Raw genomic sequence first — 20,863 nt, forward strand, 5'->3', positions numbered from 1 at the left:
CAATCCTTTTAATCCTTTTACCCAAGAAGTACAAAACGTTAAGTAAATTTCTTCACCCTTAAAAGCAAAACAAACATGGAAAAATTTGAAATAACCGGATACGGTAAAATATAATATGATAAATAATAATATAATAGATGGGAAGTAGATGTCGGTACTCGACAAAAACGTCACATATTGTTAGTTATTGATTTTTTCTGCATTTTTTTTTTTTGAAAAAATAAACATCACATTCACCATACCATGTATTTCATGTTTGAAATAACTGGATACGGTATAATATAAAATTATATATAATAATATATCAAATATAATATGAGTGAGAATGTTTCCAATATAATTTATTTCCTGGAATGCTCGGTTTCGTGCCCTCGAAAAATACTTTTGCTTAGAACCCCGGACCACCGAGCAGTGGAGGATAGAAATAGGTCAAATTCGTTGACTTTCCTAGGAAAAATGGAAAAAAAGGAAATAAATAGGGTAAACGGTGTAGTTATGAGTCTCGTTGGAAAAATCTCATATCCCAGTCGATATTTTTGCGGAAGTTTGGGATTTTTTAAAATAAAGAATTGGCTATTTATTATTTATTTATTTATTTATTACGCTCAAAGGCGTGCCCAGAGTAAGAGGCGAGGAATGAATACAAATAAATGTTTAATAAATGATATTTAATTGCATTTAATGCAAATAAGATCTCTTCGTTTCATCCTATGGTCCCTTTTAAAGGAGTCTAATACCTCCTCATTCTCTACGACGAATGTTCAAGTCCTTGAGAACGAAATCCGAAAAACATGGCTGTAGATTTCGAAGAGGTCATGGAGTCAATTACAGGAATAGATTAATCGTGGTCAGTGCTGCAGTTTCAGGTAAAAACTTCACTTGTAGTAGTTGTTAGCATTGAAACTGTTCAACAACTACGTCAAGAACGTTGAAACGTTGAACGTTGAAATTTGTTTATTTATTTATTTTTTGAAGTTGTTTATAAGCTGTGTAATGTCTAAGATTTCAAGGATAGGGAGAAGAGAATATTGCTTCATTGTACTTGTAAGTGCTCTTTTGAGGTAGTTGTAGCTTCTTATACCGAGCTTTTGTGGTCTTTTATTTATTTGTTTATTTATTTATTTATTTATTTATTTATTCACATACACTAGTACATAGGAGTACCAGAAAAAAATGAAACGCTTTTTTCCGGGTTAGAAAATTTTAAAAAAATTGGAACCTGGGCGCAGTCCTTTTCGTAGCGGATAACATTCAGAATATGCCTTTCTTCTTTTTCAGAAATTTTAGAATCCATTTTCTTTTCTCTCTGGAATAAGTAATTCACTAAATGTGTTAGTAGTATACTTTTTTCATGTTTTTATCTTCCATAGGATTCTTTTTTTCACTCTCCGGGAGGAAAAATCAGGATCTTATAGGTTTTATTTATTGTCTTTGTGTGTTCCTCTATTCCCTTAGACTCCTGTCGCCCGTCTGAACGGGATTTAGTGTAAGTCTTGTATTATCGAAATGTTTCCCGAGATATTACATTTATTACGCATTTTACTTCTTATTCTTTTATGACCTGCTCTAAAATATTCACATTTACCCGTTTCCACTCCAATCGCCAAACAACTTTTCTTCTAACTGGTGAATCTTGCTTGGTTATTCCAAAAACCCAAAATTCCAAATATAGAAATAAATATAAAAATTCCAAATATCGACAACTTGGATTTTGTTCATTTCTCAGTGGATTCTTCTGCAACGAAGTGCATTCGTTGCAGTATGTTTCTTTAAAATGTACTGTTTTTACTTTGTTATGTAATAAATATAAGTTCCCAATGATTTTACTACCTATGTATAAATTATATAAAGGATATTTTCACCTCGCTGGATTCTTTTAGCTCTCATTTTTATATTTATTTTATTTTGTTTATTTTAATTTTTTTAATGTATTTACTGTGTTAGTTTTGTTTTTGTTCTTTTTTTTGGCAAGTGATTGAACGTAATAAATAAATAAATAAATAAATAAGAAATAATTATGAATGAAAATAAATATAATAAAACTCAAATATAAAATATATATAAATATGTATATAAAAAATAAATATTAATAATAGTAAAATATAAGAAAAATATACCAAGAAATATTATAAAATTATGTAATATTTTTTTGATATATTTTCTTATATTTTGCTATTAATAAATGATAACAATAAGAAATTTTAAAAAATAAATGTATAAATACAAACATAAGTAATAAATATCAAATAATAATAAACAAATTAAATAACAAGTAAATAAATATTGGAAGATTTATCATTGTAAGTTGAGACCTCCACTCCACTCCTAATTCAAACTCTTCATCCATACACCCACAAACGCACACACACATACACCACATGGCCTAGATCCTCGGTCTTTTTTTTATCTGGTGCCGATCTTCCTCTTTTTCAAGGTTTCTTGACCGTGGCTGTTTGGCGTATGGTTCGACTGCGACTGTGTGTATTTCGTACAGATAGTTCATGTTACGGTTAGTTACGTAGCGGTGACGACCACGACGATGGCGACGGATTTCCCATATGATCTTCTTCTGCTTCTTCTTTGCCAGCCTATTAACCTCACAATACCGGTACCGGACCACTATTACTCTATGGGACCCTGATTCTAGTGAATCGCACAAATTTTAATGCACTCAATTCTTCTCAAGGTTTTGCTCGATGCTTCAAGAAAATTTCAACCTTATTTTTCTTTTAGCCACTAAAAAATTACATTAATTCGCTTTTTTCAGTTCATAATTCCGTATTTCTTTAATTTTAGTCCATATTTTTCCAGAATTTAGTAAGGAAAACGATGACGACTGATTTCCCGTATGATCTTCTTCTTCTTCCTCTTCTTCTTTGCCAGCCTAATAACCTCACCGGACCACTATTACTCTATGGGACCCTGATTCTAGTGAATCACACAAATTTTTATCCATTCAGTTCGTCTCAGAGTGTTTCTCAATGCTTCAAAAGACTTTAAATTTTATTTTTCTACTCTTAGCCTCTGAAGGATCACATTAATTTACTCCATTCCAGTTTCTATTTCCTCATTTTCTTTCCTTTTCAGGCTCTATTTTTTTGCTTGTTCATAGTAAAGAAAGTATTCATTTTATTTAATTTATTTTTTAATTTTTTTTTATATTTTTCACATTACTCAATTCATTTAAACAGAGATTTTTTAAAAAGTTTTCTAAACTTTTTTTAACGATTTTGTCAAGCAATCGTTAGGAACTTAAGTACTTATTTTCTGAGTACCACAAACTTTTCTCATCAGACTTCATTCTGTTGTTTTGAGCGTGAATCACTTGAAAAAAATTGAAAGAGAAAGAGAAAGGGAGAAGAAAAAGAGAAAAGAGAAAATGAGCCAGTTTTTGGAAGAGAAAATGGTAGTCATTTAGCTTGTTCTCTTAAAAGAGGTAAAGAAGCTGGTGAATTTCGATCTATGCTTTTAATTTTACTTCGAGAACCGTCTGGAATTACAGGATTTTCAGTTTTCTGTTAGTATTTCTTCACATTTCAAGCAATTTACCCCCCCCCAAAAACTAACAGTTGAGATGTTGATTACGGTATTTTCTGTGCGTTTTAATTTTTTTCCATTCATTTGATATGAAATTGCGGTTCGTAAACGTGTAGCAACCATAGCGATGTCAAAATAATCGCGCGTAACCTCGTGATGGCTAACGAACGCATAAATGTTCTTCTTCTTCGATGACGACGACGACTGCGATCTCCGTAATTCTCTGGAAACGGCTTCTTTTTTTCCCCTCTCGCTAAATGTTTTTCCTTGAGAAAATCTTCTTCTCAACCGACGTTCCCGTTCGTTCACCATTCATTCACATTTCTCCTGTATGTGTGGGTCGGATCTTCTCTTCCTCTGGATTTTCTATCGTATATCTATGTGAATGCGATGTATGCACATGATTCCGCTCAGATCTACACCTACCAGGACCTGTATTACTGTAAGATTTGTGAGGACGTGAAAGAATTCACCTCGTCCACGCCGTACGAGGAGGAGACTGTACCGAGGAACCAACGGTTCCTTGAGCTAATGGACGATGATTGTCATGGTCAATACTACCACCAATATGGGCGGTATCCATACATTACTGTACCACATCACAGGTTCGTTCGTTTTTTCTTAATTTCAAATATACTTTTATTTATTTCTCGCGTAAAATCCTATCCATAGTCCAGATCAATGAAATAGGCGGCCAGAAACGAATCGAAATAAAACAAATAATATTTTTTTTTTTTTTTCGAGTGCGATATAGAATCCAATTTTCCTTCTATTTTTTTATTTTTTTTCTTTCTCTTTTTCTGACGAATTTTCTGTATTTAATGAGGATCAAATCGTCCTCGAAAGGGATCATTTTCGGGAAGATTCAGCAGTTCTACCGCAGCATCTTCTTCGAGTAGTTGGCCTGTACATCATTTAAAAATAACTCATTATCTAAGCACTAAAAACGTTTCTACGCTAAAAAGAGAAAAAACTTCTTGATCGGTTAAAATTTATTTACTTATAAATACTTCTTTCTCGTGTAGGATTTAGAATCCAGAAAATAGCCGATGTTAGTACGAAAACATGGGCATTAATATCTCAAAAATTAAAAAAACTAAATTATTTTATGAATACCTTTTAAACTATCATTTATTAAATATTTTTGCCGTCAATTGTTTATATCAGAGGATTGTTGTTTTACTTGTTGATTTTTACTGAAATGCTACATAAAAAATGTTTTCAGTATTCTAAAGAATCTATATGAGAGACCTTCAGTAGTTAAATTTTTCATATTTTCCTCCTTAAAATGATATTAGGATCATTAAAAAGGATAAATCAACATGTTTTGATGCATTGGTTGGAATTCATTTTCATATTTTTCTTCCTTTTTTTCTCCACATTATTTTTGTATGATTCCGGCCGATACATCGGCGCATACATCAAGTAACGTGATACAGAGAATATAATACGTGATATAGCATTTCTTTTGATTTTCTTATCCTTAGAATAGCTCTCGAACTGTTTGACCTACAAAAATCAATATATTTCAGTGTAGGGGATCAACGTGTTATTGTATCTGTGTCTCTGTAGTTCATATTTAATGGAGATAAATAATAAAAAATTAATATGTATCACTTACTTGAATTAATGGTGTAAGTGTATTAAATAATTATAAATAGTGGAAAATAGACATAAATAATAATTGTAGTGTGAATATAAATAATAAAAATTCTAAAATTCAACGAAATTTTCACTCAGCTTCTATAAATTTGGTTGCATTAGCAACAAAAAAAATTATCAAAATTTTTCGCCAGCTCAAGAAAATTCACGACACTCATAGCAGTCTTTACTACTACTTTTTACTTTTTTTACTACTAAAAAGTTTGATATTTCAACGTCGCGTGTAAAAGCATCCTTGAAAATGTGCTCTGAGCTCATCATTGAGTTAGTGAGAGTTCAGTTAGGAGAATTTAACTGCTAGTCGGAGTCGTTAACTCTTTATGAGTGTGTGAGCAAAAAGAAAACGTTCTGAGAAATTTGTGTCCTCTCTAGTAGCGGATAATAGGGGACTTGATTTTTAAGGATCATACAGAAATTTGAAACAGTTCCACAAAAAATAGGATGGATTAAGAGCTACAGAATAGTTAATTTTAACATTTCACATTTTAAAAAAATCCTTGAAAATGTGCTCTGACAAAGCAACTAACTATTGTACATCCGTAAAAATTTAAATTTTTTCATTTACGGATAAGATCTATTGTCCAGTGGTATTTGAGGTGTACTCCATAATTTAACATACAAAACATTGAAATATTTAACAATTTCACATTGTTAAATACTGGAATGTCAAAAAAAAAATTAGCAAATATAATATAATATTACTGTAAAATATCGCAATTGAAAACTTGGACAGAATAGTTAAGGAATATTTTCAGTATTAATATATTTTGTAATAGTTGATTATGTTGAAAAAAATTGTTGTTTATCGCATAAATTGGCACTTCTGGACGCTCTTGAAATGTCTGATCTCTGGATTTATACGAGATATTCACCTCTGTAACTTGCAATCATCGTAGTGAAGAACATCTTTTACTGTGGGAAATCCCCAGTATCGATAATTCCGTCCACCATTAAATGTGCGGACACCACAAAACAAAACTTATTCAATTTTTTAATCGTTTTTTATTTATTGTACACGTTTATTTATGTGTTTACAATTTTTTTAAAACAGATTTCGTATTTTGAAGTGATATGTGGCCGCAACAGAAAATTTTCTGAAAAAATGCTCTGTTTACATAGTACATACTCGTAAATACGTGGCAGGGTAATCAAAAATACTCCCAAATTATTTTTTTTTAATAATTTTTTTTTCAAAAAAGAGTAAAACTGATGTGTTATTCTTTGACTTTGACTATAGTTTGAATGCTTTCTGTAGGATGACGAGGCCTGCCGAGAGGATGATTTCATGGGTCGCTTCGATTTTGTCTTTTCTGTCTCTATCCGAGAGGAATAAAACAGTAGCTAGAAACTGTTTGAGGTTAAAGTGCGTCGCGGATGCGCTGCGTTAGCTCGGCTGAATGTGTTTGGGGACTACTCTAACCGTCCTATAATGCATGCCTCAGAAGAATTCGTTTGGAAATTTCTAAGGTAGTGAGGATGAGCATGGGATTAGTGGTGTTGAGTGCTTCTAATTTTTTTTGCTTTTGCAGGCAGAGGAATTTTTTTCCTGGAAATAGGAATTAGGAAGGGTCAACATCATTCTAGAACCTATGTACGACTAATTGACCAAACAACTAAAGAACTTTACTACCGTACTTGCTTGAAAACCAACATTTCCCTGGATTCAAATTTCCATTCAGAGCAGCCTACGTGATTCCAAGACGGCATTTCGACGAGGAATACTCGGATTACTATCGAGACTACAAGTCACAATCCAGGGATTACGATCGCCGGCTGAAAACCTATCAGCACTCGCTGTACTACATCCGAGTGATGGCGTACATTCAGGTTTTATTTTCTGGGAGTTTTCTAGGAGTCAATTATTTCCAGAAAAATAATTAGAGCTTTTTTCCAGATTTTTATAGCCGGTGTGTTGTTGGTATCTGATGTATCGAGGATTGTGTTATTATGGACGTTTGTACAATCTGCAGGGACCATCATAGAAATGGTTCGTGGCTGCGGCGGTTCTTGTACCTGTGCGAGAATTTTGTCATAATTTTTTTTTCCAATTTTCAGATCTGCCAACTGTCTTTCCCGTTGTTCACTTTGATTTTGGGATTCCTATCGCTCACCACTGCTTTGTCACCGTCAAGCGTCCTTTCAAAATCCGTTGTCATTCTTCTTCTAGCAACTGTCATCCCTAATTTTGTGTTCCCAAAACAAGCAGCTTTCATTACCTGTAAGCAGATTTCACTAGCTTATTCAAAGCTATAGTCGTCACCAGACACGTTCAACCGTGCTGACGCGGGCACGCACGCTTGAGGACGCGACGCGTCGGAAGGAAAAAACGGAGGAATCAGCTTTGTATGCTCCAAAAAACATATTAAAGCAGAAAAGTGCATCGAAGAAGCGCAGACACGCTCACCTTAGCCACGAAAGCACCCGCAGCGGCCGCGGTTGAACATGTTCAGTGGTTACTGTAGCTGTTCTTCGTGGATTTAGTGGCAGCTACCAACCAATCGCTCTTATAAAAACCATTATTTCAGCAGCTGTAGATGCAGTAGAAGTTGCTCGTGCATCCGATCGGACGTACATGAAACAGGTGAATAAAAAAATTCTGTTTCCTGGGGTTTTTTAAAGGATTTTCGAGTTAATACAAGAATATTTTTACAGAACATTTATTTTTTCTTCTATATTTTATATCTATCATATTATTACTTTTATATTTATTTTATTATTTATTATTTATTTATTTTAGTTATTTTTTATTATTTATTTTTTAAATTTATTTTTATTTATTATTTAAATATGTTGTGATCTTTTCCACTTTTTTCGTTAATAATATTTTGTTCAACACAGCCCAGTAAGGAAAAGGGATGACGATGTCATTTTGTAAGGGAATCCGAGGAAATTTGTCCATTTTAATCCTGAGATCACATCGATTCCAATAGAAGGGCTTTCCGAGGATTTTGGTGGAGAAAATTACTATATCCTCTTAGTTATCCGTTTCTTGAGATCCCGGATAGCAATTCTGCCGGAAAACATTCTCTCAAAGATTTTCCGTACAAATCTAATGTGATTTGCCTTTTTCCGCATGCATTCTACGTGAAATTTGGTTTTTTTTTTCAAAATTAAAAATCCTAGGAACTGAAAGAGAAATAATAATAAAAACGTCTTATGAGGTGAAATAAATGTCATTTTTTAGGGTTTAATAAAAATTCACGTTGTTTTGAAGGAACTTTTCGAGTTTGGCTGTCTTAGCGGAAGGTTTTAGAGGATAGAGTGATAGTTTTCTGGAAATACACCACAAATCCACTTAAGTCCCATTTTTATAGGCATTCAACCATCAATAATATAAATAAAAACAAATAACAAACAAGTATATGATGTAAACAGCTTGTATTAGGTTACTGTGGATATGAGCATGGGTATGATTCGCTCGGAAACACATCATAAACTCTTACGACTGCTTTCTTCTATGGGTTCCAGATGGCCGTTAGGCATTCAGGTACGTTTTATTTTTTCTTTTATTTTCTATCTAGGCAGAGAATTTTTCCAGGAAAATCCTTAAAGTCATTAAGAATGCTGAGAGTTTAATGACACGAATTTTTTGTTGCTCGTAAATGGTCCAAAGTAAAGCAACTTCTCAACAATTACCAACGTTTCGACCTCGTTTCTTCTTTTAAGGTCATCTTTTCCAGTATTCATGGACAATGTCTCTTTTTTTTTCTGACTACTTACTCCTTTTTCTTCTTGTGACTGAAACCAGAACGCTTGTTATGACCGCTCGCCCGTCCGTCGTCGTCCGACCACCACCACCACAGACCCGTCCGACAATTAGACAATTACAGTAGAAGCTCCGCTCAACCACCTAATAACTCTGTAACTTCTGGAACTGTCAAAATCTCCCGACAATCCTGATCGTTGTGGTGCGCTGAAAACAATTCTCATAATGTTTATTGCGAGCGGTTAAGGGGATTATCGCCTTAGTTTTCGGTTAGTGACGATTTTCTTACGGTTATGGTAGCCAACGGATTAATCCTACGATTAATCGTAGTCCTAAGGAATAGAACTAGTCTCGCGGAAGAGGGGACCGTGCATCCGAATTATGTGGGGAGCTTCTACGAGGGTGAATCAAAATTTATTTGAATAGATGCATAATTAGATACATGAATGGCCCATCTTCGCTGGACCAGCATCTTTTCCAACCAAAGTGAGCCGAAAATATTTGCTTGAAATTTTACACGAGGCGAAAAATTGCAGGGTTTTTTCTGCTGATGAATGAAGAAAGATGATGGAAACATTATTTGCTGATTTTGAGGTTCTAAAAAAATGTGTGCTTTGAAGAGAAATCCAGTTCTAATTTTTTTTCTAATTTTTTCCCAGTTCTTATTCCTAACTCGACTTCATTTTCCTAACCTGTTCCCATGTGTGGGAACAATAGCCGGCTTCTCGCTCCTCATTCTCTCATTCCTTTCCGGGTCCCAAGAAGAAGAGGCAAATTTGCTCAATTTCGGATGTGTATCTTGAAGACAATTAATAGCTAAAAAGAAATCAAGACCGAACTTTTTCACAAAAATAATTTTCTATGGAAATCGAATAGATTCAATTTTTCCAGACTTTTTTTTTCGAGATCTTTCTGTCTGCAGTTGCGTGCACAAAATAAAATCGTTAAAATCTGTGGAATAATTTTTACTAGAAATAATACAATTAAGTGAGTAAGAAGGAGTACGAGAACTTAAAAAGACATAAAAATACCAGTAGTAATAGAAGTATTTCTTTATTTATTTAAAGACAACACACCACTAAAGAAATTTTATTAATTTTTTTCCAAATAAGGGGACATAAACTAATAGTGTGCGGAAAGAAGCAGCTGTGAGACACTTAGAAATTTAGGAAATTAAAATTAATCAATTTTGGTTTAAAGAATGTCGACGATCTCTTCAGCAGAAAAGGGAATAATCAAAATAATACTGGAAAAATAGCAATAAATTAATAAATATATATGTAACAAAGAATACATTTAATAATATATTGAAAAAGATAAAATAAATGTTGGAGTAATAATTTACTATCGAGAACTCGTTAAGAAAAAAAAAACATTTTTTTTATTAACAAATTCTTGTTGTTAAAAAAGTTGCCATGTTGAAACCCGAAGCAAATAAATCCGCTACATTTCAGGATCTCAGTTCGTTGCCTGGCGATTTTCTACTGCTGCTGCAGTATCTTCTCGTGTCCTACGCAATGTTCTCATTTCTTCAGCTGGTCGTTCAAGTGGCCACCATTTATTTTCTCGTTCGACTTCTCACAGTTCAATGATTATGATTTTAGTTCGATTATGTTGTTTAGCTTGGAATTAAAGAGTTTTTGTGATTGGAACGGGCGGGAGAAGGTGATGGATCGTGTTTGGATCCATCATAAATTTTGAAATTCCCGTACATCATCACGGGATTAATGGACGCTATATTTTTTTTTGAAAAGAAAAAGAATCAGTGAGTCTGAGTTTAGAAACACTCAGGACAAGGATCAGTCGATCGTAACTTCCCATTTAACAGCGAAATATTTAACAAATGAGGTATGAGAACAGCATTGACAACTAGTATAGTCAATATAACATTAATTTCATCTTCAAAAAATCTCCCTTACACAGAATTTTGACTATATATTTATTTTTTCCTCATTTATTTACGAGCAACATCAACAATCGCAATTTTTCCCACACATTTCACAACTACAGTGATTTTTTGTCCAGATCCATCACCAGTGAAGAAGTAATTCGATGTAGCCACTAGTTAAAAAAAAACAAATCTTCCAGTATTGTAGATCAATTCGGGTAGAGACTACTACAAAAAAAAGTGTTGTAGCTGTGATAATTAGCACTTCATTCATTTTTTTGAAGTGATTATTTATTATGATAGTAATTTTTCTAATCTAATTTTCCTGTAAATTAATTGAGTAGAGTTAGGCGGTAGAAGACTTATTCTTAATAGAAAACTTTTTAATGGAAATTTGAAAATGTGTAAATACGAATGATTCACTCAACAATAAATTTTTTTTCAAGCCGATTCAATGTGTGTGTTTTTTTTGCTGACCACTACGCTTTTAAAACGTCAGCATTCACATTTTCTTCTGGAAATGATGCTAGTAATATTCCCTGAGCACCCTTAACCTTTTTTGATTGTTTATGACCGTCTCGTCTTCGTAAAGATAAATAGTAGGAATTTGAACGCATATCCCTACGAATTTCTCCAATAACTGAATGAGTTAGTGGATCTGAATTGTTAGAATATGGTCCGCCATACATAATTTCCTTTAGTAGCATTTTAAATATGAATAACCGAATCTTAAAGATTGGTAAATTATTAAGAGATCCCATTTGTTGCCTCATTGAAGAATATAAGTAGATCAAAAAAACTTTAGTACATATACATACTTTTGCTAGGGCTGGTGTAGCGTAGCGGTTAGAGGTTCCACTTCCTGCACGATCGAGGTCGGAGGTTCGAATCCGCCCTAGTGCCAACCAAGCTCATCATCCTTCCGGAGTCGATAAATTGTCTACCAGACTTGTCTGGGAGGATAAAAGCACTGACTTGACACATCGGCTAGCCGCCGTAAGTCATTGTACGGGGGCAGTTACACGTTCGTAAGCCTCAAACGATTCTGAATTGAAGTGAACGTGGTGGTGGGTCCCAAGCGGATTGATTAACGTCAGACACTCTATCCTTTATCCTTTATCCTTTACATACTTTTGCTTCCTTTAACAGAACCTCTGCTTCTTTTTTTCGTTTTCTTTTTGCAAGTTGTGAGCATCAGAACATTTTTTCATGGATGGGACCCATGTGGTGTGGTTTGGGGCACGCGTTGTATGTAGCCCTCTCTTCCTATTTCGTTTGAAATGATGTTCTAACTTGAACTCTTAGCTCTATACGTATCTATGTGACCCACATGACCTAAGAATTTGACTCTTTGACTTCAGCACCGGTGTTTTATTGTAAATTTCTAGTTTCTTTTTTTTCTGATTTCTATTTTTTTCGAAAAATCAACTAAATCATCTTTTGTGTTCTATTTTTTACGCAGTGCTATGCTCTTTATGTATAACTATACAATCGAATTAAATGGTATGCTTAAAGTTTAGGTTCTCCAGCAACCACACCAGATTCGATACCACATTCATCGAGTCCACGAATGATTCGGAAGAATCCTAAAGAGAAACGGATAAAATTTAAATTAATTCGAGAACGTGACGAAAAATCTCTTCCGAAAAAAAACGAACCGTTCTCTCCCCAATCGGAGTTCCATGAGTTAGCGCAAATCCAGTACGGTGTACCGTTCTCAGTTCCCCATCCGATCATCTTCACCGCATGACCTCCGAGTTGTTTTCCGGCAGTGTGCTGTAAGCGGGTCACGAATGGAATACGCGTAGCATATCCTACGGTAGAAGTGGAGAAAAAAAAACTCGAAAAGTAAGGGTAGGAGGTGCTAGTTGGAGGAGTTTAGAAGTTCTGACACGTAAATGTTAGTGTTTCACGCTAAATTCTATGCGGGACCTACGCCGGCGTTGGACTTCACGATTCTAACCATACAAGCAATCTCTAAGGATAAGAAGGGGATTTTTTTTTTAACTATTTTATAATTTTTTAAATTCCTAGGCGTATAAATCCATTTGGGACCCACAAACGCATTTTACTGGAATTCCTAATCATTGAGGTTTTGGAACGGATGTTATCCTATACAATGAGTTAAAAATACGTAGGAAACCTCCACCTCTCGTAGGAAAAAGTAGAAATATAGCAAATAAATCTGCTTACAACGTAAATTCCACCAGTGTAATGCTCAAAGTCCTCGTATACGGTATAGGACACCTCAACTGGTCCATTAGTCATAATTTCCTTCTGGATATCAGTGACCTTCCTCGAAACTGCATACGCGGTTGCTCCTGAACAATGTGATCCGTGTTATCGTGATCGTTTTTCTTATCTCAGGAATTCGTGCTAAGAGCCGCGCTCACCATTTATGCCTATTTACACTATTATCTAAAATTTTTGATAACAACCAGCTACCGACTAGAGCCCGCCATCAGCGCTACAAAATCAAAGTACAAAAAAAAAATTCAAAATGGTGTGGAAAATTTAAGGACGAGATAGGTAAAGTAACATAACGTTGTTATAAACAACTAAACGATGGAAATAAATGGAAGTACCGGGGGAATTTTGCCTGAGATCTCGTCGGTCCTGCACAGAAAGTGCTCACGTGGCGTCACATGGTGTGAGGTCACGTGAATATCGCGCGACTATGTACTGTAGCGTCCATCCACGCAAGAACCCCGTTATCATCTTTATGGCCAGTAGGGGAGCAGAGTATGTTTCCTTCGCGCCCGTGGTGATCACATACAGTACCCAAGGACCATGTCCTAACTTTTGTAATGTCCAGGGGACCATCATAAATTGTGGTGATTCCAGTGAAATTATTGTCTTTGAATAAAAATTTCATTTCTATACGTCTCAATGCGTATTTCTTTCAGTCAACTTCAGTGTTATACTGTAACAGTCCTTCCTATATATGACCCCGGTTTCATCGAGCTACGTTACTTGGAAGTCGCCCATCATGCGCATGATGCGAAATTTACCGTCGTTCTTAAAGGCAGGGAGTCGCGATTTTGACACGGTGCAGAATCCATAGCAAAAAGTAGTAATAGTAGTTGGATAGTAGAATGAGGAACTCTTCTTTCCCTATTCGTCGTAAAAAACAACAGCGTGGGAATCGTTTTATTTCCTACGAGGCACGTTAGAATGCGCGCTTATATGTACACGTTCCGGTCCCTCAGCAGCCTATTCATTTATTACACTTTAATAGGCTGGTGAGGAGACATCAGTGGTCATCGACCGCTCGCACTTGGATGTGGTGCGTGCAGCTGGCGTGTTGCAACCGATTTCGTAGGAAAAATCCCCGTTTTCCACGTTATTTTTACGAAGATCAGGGGAAGTTGATCGAAAACTTGCTGGCTTCCAAAACCTACTTCCCTTTTGCTTTGGGTTCCGTACCACGTCAAACTCGTGATACGCTGCCTTTAAGCTTCCACACCCAGGATTTCGTTATTTATCCGAAACTTACCGAAGTGTTTGTCGTTGGCGTACGTAGTCGGGTATCCACTCTGGCATGTCTGCTCACATTTGTTGGTAGGATAGATTTGAGATGGGCAAGGCTAAAATTTGAACATTTAAATGGATCAGAGCCATCCTGGTCTGATTTTTCCCACCTGATAACGGGTAGCGTTGTCGTGGTGTTCGCATGGGGCATAGGGGTAGGGCTTGCAGCCGGTCTATAAAGTAATGGGATCAAAAAAAAAGTATTAAAATATTATCTACTCAGTTATTGGAGCGTTCTCTCATTCTTCTCCGGTAATTTCTACTCTTTCTAAAAATTTACAAAATGAAAATAAATCGTGATTTAGGTACCTTCATGGTATAGTTGCTGCCAGTTACAACACCGTGTTTCACCCAGAATTTCCATGCTTGGATCGGGTATCCACCCTCACAACTGGAAAAAAATATTAAGTTTTTTTCTTTTTTTACAAAGAGTACGAGGTCAATGCACTTGGAAAAGGTGATTCTAATGCAATTTTATAGTAATAACTCTGAGGACGTCAAAAAAAAAACAGTAAATATTAAATAAACAGTAAATAAGTATTAAATATAACATTTTATTTGATTAATTTTTTAACTGATATTTTTTAATTAATTTAGTTTTTCAACCAAATTGTAAATTGATTTTTTATTTTTTAATAATTTTTAATTTTAAACTAATTGTAAATTGATTTCTCAATCAATAATTTTTAGTTGGTTTAATTTTTGATTTAATTAATTTTCAAAACTTAAATTCATTCAATTTACAACAAGTTTTAGATATTTTATATACATTTTTTAGTTTGTAATTTTTTTTTGTTCGTAAGATTCTCTGACCCAAACAGAGTGTGTTCTACTTTTTTATCTTTCTTTTCTGGTGCACCATTGGTGTATGTGAATAAATAAATAAATACAAATTGAGCATTGGTCAACATTTTGTGGCGAAAAATTGAACATCGTTCAGCAGCTCAGGGGAAAAGAGCTGAAAACTGGAATTCTCGAGTGATTCTGCCAGAATTCCCTTGGCAAGAGCTCATTTTGCATTCGAGGTATTAAATTGGTGGAGAAATCTTCCTAAATCTCTTTTTTTCTTTTTCCAGGTAATATATTACTGAGTAATTTAGACGTAACAGCGCCTGATACACCAAAAATTATCTGCTCAGTCATTTGAACGTTCTCTAATCTTTTCTACTAATTTTTACTCCAGAAAAATTTACAATCTGAAAATATCTCATAAAAAGAAGGCTGGAAGAAGATTCCAGTGAACTTCCAGACTCTGCCTGGATCAGGAATGTACCTAAATAAATCCTAGTGAAGCTAGGATCAACTCAACTCACCCATTTCCGCAAACATTTCCACAGCACGAAAGAATATCATCAGCTGACATGGTGAACTGTTCTTTCCCGTTCGAAGCGATGCAAATACGGTCGGTCATCGCCTCGGCGGCTCCGAACGCCCAGCAGGATCCTGGAAAAAATCGGCCCTTGAATTTTAGGGTCTAGGCAATTTTAGGGTCCAGGTCTCTTTCGAAAGTCCTTACCGCAAGATGACTGATCACGAATTGAGAGGATTGAGGGACATTGAGGCCAGTTGGTACGAGCATCAAATGAGTCAGGAATAGCAGCGTCTTCAATATCGTCGTGGGTTTTCTCGTTCACCTATCGAATTAATTTATGGATCATGAATCTATCCGAGACATAACTGCGATATGGGACCTACTCTGAACTCCTCCGGAACCGCCACATGCTTCGATCCCATAAGACGGCTCTTGATAGCATCTGGATATTGAGCAAAGCGAGGTGACAGCTTCGCCTAAAAGGAAATTTAGGATTTAACCCGAGGACTGCTACCATATTTGAGAAAAATTCATTTACCTGGAATAAATTCTGAGCTTTATTCACGTATTCGACCAGATCAAGACCGCTGAGCAGCTCCGCCTCCCTCATTACTCTCTCTGGAACAGTCCATAAATTGTGGAAGTAATTTTAAGATTATTTCTAGCCACGTTCTCTTTTTCAACTAACTTGAAGGTGGAATGTAGACGGCCGAGACCGTAGCCAGCACGAGTGCAGTAAACACGAGGAACCTCTTAAATTTCACTAGATTTCACCGAGAAAATTTTGAAATTTTTTTTCAAATTTTTTAACGAGAAGATAGTGCGCACAGTGAAAAACGTACCATAGCGTTGTTGAATGCGGCACCACAACGGCGTTGAACTACGCCCGAAGCCTTTTGTAGTGGCTGTAGATAAATGCTTCGTAGATAAGTGCTGGTGATAACCAGGACACTGCCTGACATGCGTTACGCTACCTACGTCAAACCGTAGCGCGTTGATTTTTCGTCCATAACATTCTGGAATTGGTTGTGATTTGTAGCGATCAAACATCGTACGGTCTTATAGTGCATGCACAATTTCATTCTTAGCTCTAGCGTAATAAAATAGAGGGAATAAGTAAATTTAAGGATAATAGCAAGGATAATAGCATTCAGTAGTAGGAGAGAAGTTAAACATATCCAACCATCATTAAATTGTAATTTTTATTTATTTTGTTTTATATAATCCAACTAAGCGTTTCAGTAGAAAAACGAAAAAATCCCATTCAAAAATTTCATCAATCTGCGTTTTTAGAAGGAAGGAAATATAAAAGAAGGAAAAAGGAAATATAGTGAAATTGAGGGGAGCGTATTGCGCAATTGGTAAGCGGTTCCGCTTTGACTTCATTGTCGATGGTTCGAATCTGCCCTCGTGCCAATAAAGCCTTTCATCCCTTCGGGATTGATAAATTGGTCAGACAGACTTGTCTGGGAGGATAAAAACACTGATTTGACACTTTGACTCACCGCTTCAAGTCAGGTAGGCGATGGTGAATCTCAAACGATCTTGAATTGAAGTGAACATAGTAAGGAAATCTAAACGGATTGATTAACGCCAGACACAATTCACCTTTCACCTAGTGAAATAAATATTTCGTTATTGAATTCTAGCAAAGAAGTGACGTTTTTCAGAAATTTTTATTATCCCCAAGCCATTAACACATTTCCATACCTATGGCATAAAAATTATGAGCACAATAAAGGTGTCGAAGTTATAATTGAATAACTAGCAGTACGACCGTGTCGAAGTTGCTTCCACCCCATTTGATCCTAAATTTCTCACCATCCATGTTTAAACTGAGCACAATCCTTACAAACTAATACAGTAAACCACCTGAAATCCGTACCACTCCAGATTCGTGGTATGCTGCCTTTAATTTGCCTAACCTCTACCTTTGCTTCACACGTCTCAAAAACGGGAAATTCCTGGTGGTCAAGTCAGTCATATGACGCTCTAATGTATGACATTTTGGCGAATATCTGGTGACTTCTATTCTTTCCTGTTTTTGTTTTATGGCAAAGCCATGGGTGTTCTCAGATAAGTAAACAAATAAATAAATAAATATGAAAAATAAATAAATATGACACTTCATGAAACCCATAGCGCTAGCTGTTGAAGAGAAAGCCGATATATCGAGTCAATGTTTTTTATCCTCCCAGACAAGTCTGGTACCAATTTATCGGGGCCAGAAGGGTGAAAGTCTTGGTTGGCAATTGGGCGATTCCGAACCATCGATCGATTGTGCCGTCACTCCCGAACCACTTACCGACTGTGCTACACCCGTCCCATCTGTTCGCTAATCTGCTGAACAATGCCCTCCGTTTTCAGGATGCTGCTCCTTATCTCCTTAAAACGCTCAGATAAGAACCCGGAATGCATGTTTACCCGCACCATTTCTTAGACAGAAACTTCAGTGTTGTCCTTTAGCTGCACTGATGACTAAACCAAATAATTGCGGATGATCATTTAAAATAATCGTTATATCTTTTATCTATACTTTTATTTATTATATATCATTACATCTTCACTATATCTTCATTATATCTTTTCTGAAATACTTTTATTTACATAATAATCACTTATATAAATTTTTTATGGGATTAGTGAAATGTCCATTATTAGAAGAAAATTTTCCAGAACCAAAGAAGTACATCACTGGAATTGAGTGAGATGAGATTAAAGGGAAATTCTAGACGACTCATGAAGGAAACATCGAATTGTGGAAAATTCTGAATAATTTCGAAAAATGAACAACAAAAAAAAGGTTTTTGAAATCTTTTCTTTTTTTTTCAAAAAAGGTAGGTTTTTTTTTTGTGAACAAAGACAAAGACTCAGGAATCAAGTGTGTCTTTCTATATGTTGGTGAAGGGTTTACAGTCACAAAAAAAAAATCTCAAATACGAATTCTGGATAAGGATAAAAAGTTAAAGGATAAAGTTTCTGGCGTCAATCAATCCTCAATTACTACTGAATCGCTGACAGTGAGACTATGTTGTTGATACTATTATTCTTCACACATTTCTGGATAGTTCTCTCCTTTAAATACAAATTTCAAGGATAGAAAGAGTGAAAGAAAAAGAAATAAAGGAGGATCTACCTGGATAGGTTTTCAAAAGGTGATGTGTCGAATAAATTAGCATTAAAATAAAGGGTCTGGCGTTAATCAATCCGCTTGGGACCTACGCCACCATGTTCACTTCAGAATTCAGAACTGGCCTATACAATGACTTGCGGTGGCTAGCCGATGTGTCTATGTCAAGTCAGTGTTTTTTTTTCCTCCCAGACTGGTCTGGTACCAGTTTATCGATTCCGGAGGGATCAAAGGTTTTGTGAGCACTTGAATGGATTCACGAATTATTAGTGGAAACCTTCGAGCAGTCATAGCAGAAGTGCTTACCGACTACGCTACATACATTACGGTAAATAATAACATTTAAAAGTATAAGAATGAAAATATATTATTTATATTATTATTTTTTCACACATTTCTGTATAGTTCTCTCCTCTAATTACAAATTTTAAGGATAGAGTGAGTGAAAGAAAGTGAGTACAATAAATAAGTATTTTTTGAAGTGGTCTTTCATAGATATATATCTTTATAATATTCCATAATATTAATTTTTACTGTATGCTTTTATATTTATACGTATCTTTTATATGTATCTTCATTATTTCTCATGTTCCTTCGTTATTTGTTGGGGAAAAGGCTTTAGAACCACACAACAAAACCATTCATTTCATTTTCCATTGATGTGATCAAACCTTCATTACTGGATCCAATTCGTTGTGAACCGTAAGGTGCTATTCTGGCTGACTCGTCGCGTAGACCGTAATCATTGAACACAACACAATAACACTAATTAGAAAATACGATTCGTTCGCAAGTTCGGTGAATGACATTACACCTTAGAACATCGAGAATGTCTACTAAAACTCGTGATTAAATCACGCCCAGTTCAGTTTTAGCACAGCTGTTTGGATGCGGAGCCGCTGCGGAGCTTCTTTTTCTTTTTTACCTTTTCTTTTTTTTTTCTTCTAGCTTCTACTTCTCTTCTACTCCTTTTTTTTACGCGTACATAAACGGTCCCGTCTTGGCGTAACGTGGACTTTTCTCTTCTGCAAAACTAATTCAGACATACTAGTAAAATATGTAGAAAAAAATTAATTTTAAGAACTATTCTGTTCTGATTCTTTGTCATTAGTTTTTTATACAAACCTTGTGAATAAAAAAAACTTAACTCTTTTAACCACCTTCCAAGCTATATCTAGTCTCTTTAGGATTAAGAAAAGAGAAAATATGTGTGATACAACAAAGTTGGAAAAAATATTTTTTTCAACCTTATTCATAGTGGAAATTATTTTCGCACAAGTGAAATAGTGTAATAATAATGTAATAATAATTGTAATAATAATAATAATAATAATAATAATAATAGTAATAAATAATTGTCGTGTAAGAGGTGAAACTAATAAAAATTAAAAAGAAAAGAAATAGAAATAGAAAGAAAATTCTAGAAGATAACAATAGTAATATAATGTGATATAATATGATAATACATATAATTATATAATGTAATAGTAACACTACAATATAAAGTAATTTAATAATAATAATAAATAAATTAATTAATAACTAAGAACATTCTTGTGGAAGGTGGAACTAAGAGAATTTCTACCTGCACAAGTTGATAATAGCATTTTAATTATATTATAATTATTCTAATAATACTTATAACAATATAATACAATATAATATGTAGTAAACAATGGTATTATTTGTGTAAGCACGATTCTTTGTGATTAATGATTTCGTCTGTCACATGAACCTTCGCAAGGTCACTAAGCAAAGTCCACACAGATTTTCGTGAAGATTTCATGGTGTCCCAGAATAGAAACGAATTTTTATCCATGGCTCATGAAAACCTCTCAAATCCAAGTGGAGTTTGAAAGAAAAATGAGCTCATCTCGGAGTTTTTATTTATTGTTTATGAAATTTGCAGCTGTAATGTATATTGGTGTCGTTTTTCAACGACTAAGATTTATCTACGACTGTTTGAATGCTTTCTATCGCCGAAAAACCGGTTCTTTTGTTAAAAACGCTGCTAATTAAACGTTTAAACCTTAAGGATCTTCATCATATTACAGTAAGTTCACGTCCACTTTCAAATAAAAAAAAGAAGAGCTCCTT

The 20,863-nt window shown here is 34.9% G+C and overlaps 2 protein-coding genes across 2 annotated transcripts; one reads left to right on the plus strand and one right to left on the minus strand.

Moving 5' to 3' along the window:
* Window positions 1-3,927: 3,927 nt before the first annotated feature.
* On the plus strand, window positions 3,928-10,497 carry RB195_012693 (uncharacterized protein; the record flags this gene model as incomplete). Its single annotated transcript, XM_064202188.1, has 7 exons — window positions 3,928-4,142; window positions 6,879-7,026; window positions 7,094-7,186; window positions 7,255-7,417; window positions 7,725-7,780; window positions 8,585-8,686; window positions 10,360-10,497. The coding sequence occupies 7 exons, from the start codon at window positions 3,928-3,930 to the stop codon at window positions 10,495-10,497; spliced, it is 915 nt and encodes a 304-aa protein (XP_064058069.1).
* A 1,805-nt stretch (window positions 10,498-12,302) lies between these two features.
* Window positions 12,303-16,598, minus strand: RB195_012694 (uncharacterized protein; the record flags this gene model as incomplete). The annotated part of the gene is made up of 12 exons (XM_064202189.1): window positions 12,303-12,379; window positions 12,452-12,569; window positions 12,987-13,114; window positions 14,290-14,380; window positions 14,435-14,497; window positions 14,634-14,715; window positions 15,638-15,767; window positions 15,841-15,958; window positions 16,020-16,112; window positions 16,175-16,254; window positions 16,325-16,388; window positions 16,479-16,598. 12 exons carry the CDS (start codon window positions 16,596-16,598, stop codon window positions 12,303-12,305), a joined length of 1,164 nt encoding a protein of 387 aa, XP_064058070.1.
* Between the last annotated feature and the right edge of the window lie 4,265 nt (window positions 16,599-20,863).

The sequence above is a fragment of the Necator americanus genome, chromosome V, assembly GCF_031761385.1.
Source record: "Necator americanus strain Aroian chromosome V, whole genome shotgun sequence".
Classification (NCBI taxonomy): Eukaryota; Metazoa; Nematoda; class Chromadorea; order Rhabditida; family Ancylostomatidae; genus Necator; species Necator americanus.